The sequence below is a fragment of the Sprattus sprattus genome (assembly GCF_963457725.1).
Source record: "Sprattus sprattus genome assembly, chromosome: 5".
Taxonomy (NCBI): Eukaryota; Metazoa; Chordata; class Actinopteri; order Clupeiformes; family Clupeidae; genus Sprattus; species Sprattus sprattus.
In genome coordinates this window covers 40,668,090-40,678,089 of record NC_137924.1, presented here as the reverse complement: position 1 = coordinate 40,678,089, position 10,000 = coordinate 40,668,090, and the positions used below count along the sequence as shown (strand labels likewise).

At 42.7% G+C, this 10,000-nt stretch overlaps 1 protein-coding gene across 1 annotated transcript in view; it reads right to left on the bottom strand.

The window, feature by feature from the left end:
- Positions 1-9,584, bottom strand: part of LOC308366276 (nephronectin) — an 11,433-nt gene extending 1,849 nt beyond the window's left edge. Inside the window, exons 1-10 of the mRNA XM_080839922.1 lie at positions 9,439-9,584; positions 8,443-8,543; positions 8,138-8,230; positions 6,676-6,795; positions 6,371-6,487; positions 5,212-5,346; positions 2,601-2,687; positions 1,141-1,737; positions 454-543; positions 1-2 (exon numbers count right to left, since the gene is read on the bottom strand). The exon at positions 1-2 is cut by the window's left edge and continues 97 nt beyond it. Of these exons, the coding sequence (XP_080696048.1) occupies positions 1-2; positions 454-543; positions 1,141-1,737; positions 2,601-2,687; positions 5,212-5,346; positions 6,371-6,487; positions 6,676-6,795; positions 8,138-8,230; positions 8,443-8,543; positions 9,439-9,509 (1,413 nt within the window). The 5' untranslated portion in view covers positions 9,510-9,584. The remainder of the gene's footprint in view (positions 3-453; positions 544-1,140; positions 1,738-2,600; positions 2,688-5,211; positions 5,347-6,370; positions 6,488-6,675; positions 6,796-8,137; positions 8,231-8,442; positions 8,544-9,438) is intronic.
- Positions 9,585-10,000: the final 416 nt, after the last annotated feature.

Below are 10,000 nucleotides of genomic sequence, written 5' to 3'. Positions count from 1 at the left end.
ACCTATTCAAAACACACACGCACACACCGTTGAGGGGAGAGGAATGTGTGTGGCACCTGTATGAGCATGTACATGTTACATTGCATGTATGAGCATGTACATGTGTGTTTGTGTGAGAGAGAGACAGATAAACATATGTACATACATACATACATACATACATACATACATACATACATACATACATACATACATACATACATACATACATACATACATACATACATACATACAGTACAGTACATACTACGTACATACATACATACAGACAGACAAACACAAGTACACACACACATAAATATAATACTTACATACCTACATTCACACACACAAACAGACAATTATATGTACATACATACATAGATACATACATACATACATACTTACATACATACAGACAGAGATGTAAACGGGTCATGACACTGTGGGTGTATAGTCATGTTTGGGTCTTACTTGCTTGATCCTTGGCATAATCTCCAGTGAGTCCGAGTTCAATGTCAAAATCCAGATCAAACACGTTATTCTGGTTATCTTTGCGAGGGACTGAGAGACACACACACACACACACACACACACACACACACACACACACACACAAAACTTTAGTTAATTAAATGCAATTGATGTCAAGGCATTAGCAATTGCATGCAATTACAACCTGTCTGGACTAAAGCCCAAACCCAACATCTCAACGGTACAATATGTGGAACTAACTGTATATATTTTACACAGTTTGCTCTGTGATTCACTCATTAGTTACAGACTCTTATGGGTTTTCGATTTACAAACAGACTTTGAGATGCTTGGAGACATGTTACTGGATGCAAATACTCAAAAACAATTATTTTGAATATAACATTGTAAAGAGTAATTTTGATCTCTCTAAAAGAGATGTTATGTTGTGTGTGTGTGTGTGTGTGTGTGAGAGAGAAACAGAGAGAGAGAATGAGAGAGAGTGAAAGAGACAGAGAGAGAACGAGAGAGAGTGAAAGAGAGAGAGATTGAAAGAGAGTGAAAGTCTGTGCATGTGTCTGTGTATGAACTGTATGTATATATTTGTGTGTGTGTGTGTGTGTGTGTGTGTGTGTGTGTGTGTGTGTGTGTGTATGTGTGTGTGTGTTAGTGCATATGTGCACTTACTATGTACATCTCCTCTGGGTTTAGGCGTGTCCACAATGTTATTGTTGAATGTTGTGGTATCCATGGGGACAGTAGTCGTAACTACTACTGCAGTGGTAGTTGGGGCTGTAGTTGGCTTTTTTGAAACTCTGACAGGGGTTGGGCCCACAGTTGTCGTTGTTTCTGCTGGCCGGGTCGTCAGTGCTACAGTTGTTATAAATTCTGTTGTGGTTGGGGCTTCAGTTGTCATGCTTGTAGTTGTTAAAGGATCTGTTGTTATAGCAATAGCATCCGTGGTAACAGCCCTTGTAGGTGTTGTGGTGTCCATTGTGGTCACTTCAGTTGTAGTTGGAACTGCTGTTGTTGTTGCCACAGTTGTAGTTGTTGGTTTCCTTGTAGTAGTTATCGTTGGTTTTCTAGTAGTTGTAGTTGATTTTCTAGTAGTTGTTGTTGGTTTTCTAGTTGTTGTTGTTGGTTTGCTAGTGGTTGTTAGTTTCTTTGTTGGTCTCTTAATTACTTTTCTTGTTGTACTCTTGGATGTTGTGGCGAAATCAGGTATTGGCGGGGCAATAGTTATTCGTTCCGGTCTGGGTGGTTGTATGGTTACCTTGAGTAAAGCTGCAACCGACAACAACCATCAGTACAACACACACTTAACTGTGGACAGTCTCACAAATCTAATACACACACATTAGCACGCACACACACAGCTGATACACCCCTTAACACATGTTATGCTTCAAACTACAGTCTCATAGTCTCTTTAATCTCTGTTTAATTTTTTTCTGCAGACAGATCAACTTGTGGCGTTTAAGTCCTATACAAGTCAAAGATAATTTTGCTAGATATGTGTTTTTTCTATTATTTACTCAGTTTCAAGTTTGTTGGCGGTATACAACAGAAAAAAATTATAGCTCTATGCATAAGTCACCATTCCTCACAGTCCCTTGCCATTCGCACAATCCTTATTATGTTCACTGAGGTCTGGAAGCTTTTCATAGTGACACATTTGGGTTAAGAGGCATCACCAATGGATGTAGACTGAATAATGTTACGCTCACCGTGTAAAAGCTCACCATTTCAAAAGCCCACAGTGATCACTTAGCTTGCCAAACTAAGCAGCCCTGCCAAATCAGCCTTCTGCTAAATCCAGCTGTCGGATATGACGATATCCTTTCCCATGCGACTCAGATTTTTTTTTTAATTATCCACGCAACTTCTATTACAAATTAATCCAACCGTAGCGTCGACAGCTACACCATATTTTTTTGGCTGGATATTAAAGTTGGTGCTTCCTTGTGAAACTACTCTTCACACCTTGTTGATTCTGGAAAAGTCTACTAAATCTACTGGGCCATCTAAACTTGGACAGATGGTTTTCAGACAGGAAATAGAGGACTGAGCTCATGAAATGCAGATTTGTCATGAAGGAGACTGCATTAGTCTTTGCAGTATGGTGTGTAATGGGAGGGAATAGTTACGTCTGCAGAAGAGGCCTCTCCCATGAGGGCTCTCTTTACATTTGCACTTCCTGGATCCTGGGGTGTCGAAACAGAGGGAGCGGTCACCTGTGAAAACACACAAAAGCACACACATGAATATTTTACTTACAAACACACACACACACAGAGACACACACAAACAACAGAAAAGCATACATATACAGACAAAAACACACACACACCCCATAAACACATACCAAATGACACACATTATAATGATAACTGTCCCCATAGGTGCAGTGTGTAGTATTTGAGGGATCTATTAGCAGAAATGTAATATAGTGTTCATTATTATGTTTTCATTAGTGTTTAAATCACCTGTAACTACGAATTATTGTCTTTTTGTAAAGTTAATGAGCCCTTCATCTCTACACAGGGAGTGGGTCATCTTCCACGGAGACCGCCATGTTGCGCCAACATGTTTCAGCAGTAGCCCAGAATGGACCAATCAAAACCCTGCTCTAGGGCCTTTTGTGATTTTATGCTGAAATGGCAGCTTAAACTTGGAAGACAGAAGAGGAATCAGTGCTGATGCTGGCTAACCATTTTGTGTTGTGAGAAGTGTGAGAACCAGTGGCGGTGCGTCAATACAAGGCGCTGGGGCGCCGCCCACGCTACAATTTTGAGATGAAAAAAAAAATAAAAATAAATAAATGAAATGTCAAAAAACATTATATATCAAATAATTTAATAAGACATGTACCGTTTTAAAGCGTTAAATGTGTGCCGGAGACCGTAAGCCCCTGTCAAAAAACACTTAAATGTGACCAAATATAATATATTGCCATTCGTTATCATTGAGAGAGAAGCCACTCCTCCCTGTGGGCGCCGGCCAAGTGGAAGTCTATGGAAGCCAAAAAAAGGGGCAGGAACATTTGAGCAAGGACAGCTTCTCATTGGCGGATGACAGTTCGAGCCCGGGGCGCACATCACTTGCACTCCCAGCCAATGACAGGGCTTCTTATATATCATCCTGACAGGACTGTCCAATCAGAGACCGTTTGTTATTCCCTCACATCTCATTTAAATATCACATATCTACCGGAGCACCATAGCTAGCAGAGAATTGGAATCTGAGAGTATGGCGACTGAAAACTCCTTAGTATCTATTCATGGAACACCTTTTAATCGACGATCAGATGTCGATAAGAAGAGACTAAAAGACATGGGACCAGAATGTATGGATTTAAGCACTGACCGCGGGAGGACGTACCTCGACCGGGCTGGTTAGCGGGCTGTTCAGTGAGTAATGCTTGTAGCGACGCTTCTAGCTTAACTACATTTGACAGTAGTTTGGCAGTAACGTTGCTATTTACAAAACCAAGTAACTTTTCAGTAGCTAAGCTCTTTTATTGATCAAGTAGCGCAGTAGTGTCCTCGAAAGAATGTATCCTGGACCTTTCTAATGTTCATACATTCCCTGTATCCATCAAACAGACAAATTAAGCAGTACGTCACTTTAGTGGAGACTAGTGAAAAGCTAGGTATCGTAATTTCAAGTACAACAGACGCTGCTCATAAATTTTGAATTAATTAATTTTAAATGGGTAGTTTGCATGCACATTCTAGACAACCGGATAACTAGAATGCTGTGGATATTCAGATACAGCTAGAGATGATGAAAGTTAAAATAAAATAAAGTACAAATAAAGGAAGTCCGTGCTGTCTGCTCAGGGAGTCGAATTGCGAAAATACCAAAGAAAAAGTTCGTACGTACAGGTGATTGAATTTCATTTACCGTTTTTATCTGACTGACAGTTGTGTTGATCACTACAATTGCATTGACTTGGCATGCACTTTGTTTAACTGAAAGTAGCTACTAAGTTATCAAACTACTTTTGACAGGTTTTTGTAACTTAGCTTGCTACTTCTTTATGAGGCGTAGCTTCTGCGTAGTGAAGCTGAATGTATTGTAGAGTAGCTGATAGCTTCGCTCACTACAAATATCAAGAAGCTTGCCCATCACTGCAAATATTCTACTCAAAACCTGTTTTCTTCTCACTGTGGAGAGCTATTTAAACCGCGCCGCCAAACTGCGCCCCCCCCCCTCAAAAAAATGTCACCAGCCGCCACTGGTGACAAATGGAATTATGACAAATGGAGGATCAAACTTATGACTTCGGGACATACGACTCCAGAAAATAAGGATAAACATTAGTGCCACGAAGTCGCCTGTTTTCTGCTGGAAGGGTAATTTAGCCTACCAATCGAAATTCAACAAAAGTGGAACATTAGCAATAAAATGCTACCACAGTGCGGAACAAGAAACAACAATATTCGCTATCTTGCATGAAAGCTATGAGTTACATTTTTACAGACTAAAAAACTGAAGGCAATTTCTAAATATCTAGTTAAAGTAACTTCATCACTTGACATATTCTGGCTATTCGCTGCGGTCGAAGACAACTACATCTTTTGAGAGGTAGCTAATGGCATGTGACGGCCACCCTAGGTTTCTTCCCACGCTTGGAGGGGGAGGGTTGAGGGAAAAGTATTAGATTGGTTGCAATCTGCAACCTCACCACTAGATGCCACTAAATCCTACACACTGCACCTTTAAACCCTGTAGCTGTGTGTCCTGTTTGCTTACTGATACACTGGTATCTGCCGTTGGCATAGCGGAGCTGGAACCCTGGGTGGCAGGTGCACAGGTAGCTCCCGAACGTGTTCACACACCGCCTGGACCGTGGACACACTGCCAGGCCGGTCGCACACTCATCAACATCTGCAACACACACAATTCATAATGAGCACAAATTCAGATTAACATATTTCACTGCTAATATATTACCATGTACCCAAAACTGCATTATGAAATGAAGATACTTTCTATGATACCAATACTTGGAAACATACAATATTTACAAAATATTCAGTTGTGCAATATACTCGTAACTTGTGAGTTTGAGTGTGTGTGTATTCAGTTTTGTTGATTAGTAAACGTAAAAGTGAAGGACTTGAATGACATTTTTGAAGGACATTTTCATCCGCCCTCAAGGGAATGCTTATGGTGTCAGCAGTGGCAGGGCAATTTCTCTATGTCGATGACTGTACTATACGCAGACCAATGAGCTTTGGTCTAGTAATTAGAGACACAAACAGAGGCAAAAAGTGCTCAAACATCCACAGTTTGTGTCTTTATCCTCCCAATAGTGTGTTCCCAAACTCATAAAACACAACTTAAAAAAAAAATGATCTGTGTGATTGCGAGCTAATAAGGGATTGACATAAGGGTTGAAACATCAAGTTTTGAAATCACACAAAAAAATCCATTTGTAAAAGTAAAAGTAAATGTGCCATTCAAAAGTGAATGTCATAAATGCCGGTAGTGTGTTATGTCTGGCTGGTCTTATCTCTAGACCATAGATTGCTGGATGTTTCATGGTGCAGAGTATATTATATATACATATACATATACTTTGGACGGAGACAAGGACATGGGGGCGATTGGAGAAATGACTGAAACAGGAATTCAGGCCTGAAACTCATTACTTGTGTATGGTAATGTGTTTATTTGTGTAACTGAGTGTTTCTGTATGCCTGTCTCTGACAGTGTGTAGGCTTAACTCTAGGGGGAGATAAACTACAAAACAGCCATAATTCTGTTATTGTGGGTGTATGTGTACTAGTGTTTGTAGCTGTCTGTGTCTGTGCTCGAACGTGTGTGTTTGTTTGAGCATGGCTGCATGTTTGTGTGTGTGTGTGTGTGTGTGTGTGTGTGTGTGTGTGTGTTTGTGTGAAGCACCTACCTACACAAGTCCTCTGGTCAGGTCCAAGCCGTAACCCTGGTGATGGACACAGGCACCTAACCTCTCCTTTCTTCATCTCACAGCCATATTGACAGTTAGCTAGAGCGCATGTACGACCTGAAAGAAAGAAAGAGAGGAAGAGAGAGAGAAGGAGACAGAGAGAGAGGGAAAATAAAAGTTTAAAGCTCCCTTTGTAAATTAGGCTGTTGTGACAAATGAAATGGTGTTACCACATAAAAACACACTGGTGCACACACACACACACACACTCACACACACACACACACAAACAAACACACACTGACTTCGGCAAGTGTTGTCGGGCATCATCATGTATCCGTTGAGGCAGTAGCACTTGTAGCTGCCGAGAGTGTTTACACATCTGTGCTTACAGGGCCTGGGCTTTATCCCACACTCATTCACATCTACAGAGAGAGAGAGAGAGAGAGAGAGCGAGAGAGAGAGAGAGAAAGAGAGAGAGGGAGGGAGGGAGAGAGAGAGAGAGAGAGGGAGGAAGGGAAGGAGGGAGAGAGAGAGAGAGTTTGAGTCTCCACAGTCCTTTATTAAACCTAAACTATCAAAACACATATAACATTTGAATTCTTGGCTACAAGCCTTACAACCAGAGAGGCAAACACAAGAAAGACAGCAGGAACTCCTCTGCCCTCTGCCTCACACTCTGAAACCATATCCCAGTAATCTCTAACTTCACTGGGAGACGGAGAGGGAGAGGGAGAGGGAGAGGGAAAGACAGAGAGAAAGAGATAGTTAGAGAGAGGGGGGTGAAAGACAGAGTGGCTAAGGGAGAGGGAGTGAGGGAGCGAGGAGGCGACATCGTCAGAGGAGAACAGCGCGAGGGAGGGGGAGAGCAAGGGGGAAACAGAAAGAGGAGACGAAAGACATGGGAAGATAAAGAGACGGGGAGAGGAAGGAGGGGCGGAGAGAAAAAAAATATGGGGGTGAGGAAAATATGAGGAGGAGGATAAAGAATGAAAGAAAGAGGAGGGGGAAGGAAGAAAAAGCGATAGAATGTGTGAAAGAGGGAAATAGAGGGGGAGAGAGAGGGAGGGGATGAGGGAGGTAACATGTCATCCAGGGCTAAAAGTGTCACAGGTTAAATACTGCCCCTGTTTCCACTGAGCCCAACAGAGGTCAATCCCTTTCCTCTGAGAGTGTGTGTGTCTGTGTGTGTGCGAGCTTGTAAATGTGTGTCAGTGTGTGTATGTGTATGATAATATAAACACACATACATAGAGAAGTATGGATGGAATGTTTTCTCGCGCCTCCCTCCATTACTCTCTCTCTCTCTCCCTCCCTCTTTCTCGATCTCTTTCCCTCCCTCCCTCCCTCTTTCTCTCCCTCTCCCTTCCTCTTTCTCTCTCTCCCTACCTCTTTCTCTCTACATCCATTGTTTATGAGAGGAAGGTCAGTGTCCTCAGCACTGAATGCTGGCGAACTTCTCAACTGTTTGTTGACACTGTAACCTGCATGGGACTATTTATTTATGTGCAGATATGTGATTTGAAAAAAGGCTTTAAATAAGAGAGAGGATGTGTGTGTATCTACTCGCTGTGTGAAGAAGGGAAATGTTTTATGTTTTTTGAACACACTAAAATGCCTGTCCTTAGCTTCAGTTCATGGCAAATGTATGTGTAACTATGTATTTATGTGAGTGTGTGAATTGTGTGCTTGGTTGCAGGTTTTGCCAGCGTATCGTGGATGTGACTGTCTATGTGTGTGTGTGTGTGTGTGTGTGTGTGTGTTTACCTTGGTTGCAGGTTTTGCCAGTGTATCCTGGATGACATTTACACTTGTCTGGACCGATACAGTCACCATTTTTACAGCCCGAGTCACATACAGCTGCAGAGACAGAGAAGCAGTCAGCATTTTCTGTGTCTGTGTGTTTGTGTGTGTGAGGGTATGTGTAAGCATGTTTATGACAAGCTGACGTTCTGTGCGGGTGTAATTATGCAAGCACACTTGTGTGTCTCTCTCATAAATATACTGCATGTGTGTTTGTTTCATGTACTTGAGAGTGTGTGTGTGTGTGTGTGTGTGTGTGTGTGTGTTACGTTGGCATTCTCCCCAGTTGACTCGTCTCCAGCCCCAACAGCAGTCCACTTTGGAGCCGAACCAGCATAGTCCATTAGTCAGTTCCAGTGGCTTCGGTAACCTGTAAAAATGCAGGTCCGACACGAATCAAGACGTGGTCTCACAAAGATACAAACAGGTGGACCAATTAGAAGAGACAAATCAAAGCTGCCATCACAGTCGGCCAGTAAACCATGTTTACAGACATAAGAAGACAGCTCCACATTAAAAAAAAGCAGCGCGATAACATCCTATTCGGAATAACTTCTAAGGAGTTTGACGTTATCATATGTGTAAATGCGCGTAGGCCCCATTGTTGGCTGACTGGATGCGTGTGTTTGCCATCATCAGACCATAGCCAACTTGTCTGAAGTCACAAACATCCACAGGCACCAATTTGTGAAACGTGCTTCAGCAAATGTCTGCGCGCGTGTGGTCCTGTGGTGTTTCTGAGATAAAATATTCACACCATCATGTTCTCACAGTCACGCGCTCACTTTAAGTCGCCAGAGGCTCGATGATTCCACGCGCAGCGCATATTTCGGCCCTTGCCACTCGTGTTCGGACTTGAATTACCGGAGCTGCACTGAGCGCGGTCCCGCATGCCCGTTCTGCCTCACTTAGAAAAAATGTATCCCCAACCCCCTAACACAACCACGCATAGAGACTAACACTAAAACACGTAGACATGAACATGCACACACAAAGACGTAGGTTATGCACCACAGAAAGAAAGCACCCATACAAACTCTCACACAGATCTTAATCCGCTTACTTTCTATTCACCATTAAAGGCGGCTTTTTTCTTTCTAACTTGTGTTGGCGATCTTACCCACTGAATGTACGAATAGTCTAAAAGTCGGTGCAAAGTCTTCAGAGTGTTGTGTACTGTTGCACATTTTTCGCGTTCTGTCTGTTTAAGAAATGTGTCACGCAAACATATATAAAAAGTTAAACGAATACAATTTGAAACTTACCTATTGTCAAAATCAACACCTCCTACGAGACCGGCAGTGCAACAGAGCGCGAGCTTCAGCCAAAACTCCATTCTCGCGCTCTGGGTCCGCTGTCACACAGTACTTGAGAACTGTAAGCCGACCCTGCTGCGCTCTCTTTCTCTTTGCGAGCGTGCGTGTGTGTGTGTGTGTGTCTGAGCGAGTATGCTACGAGAGAGACTGAGGGAGGGGAGGGGTTGTGGGGGACAGGTATTCCTAGATCTGACCACAAATGAAATGGGTGACGGATATCAGTGTTCGTGCTGTCGGTTTTGGCGCCAGGCTCTGTCTCGTTCTGAGAGTGTGTGTGTGTGTGTGTGTGTCTGTTTGTGTGACAGAGGGAGTGTTTGTGAGGCACCTCAGCTATTTTCCTTACCTAGAGGGAAACACTTGAAAACATGATGAAGGCACTCAGGGTTTTCCGTTGCCTAGACTACGATATGCGCCACGTGCAGGGCAACTTCTTTGCCAAGTTAAACCAAAGTTCACCTCAGCCCCTCTCACATCAGTGTATCTGTGCGTGGGCAGACGCTTTGATAATAAA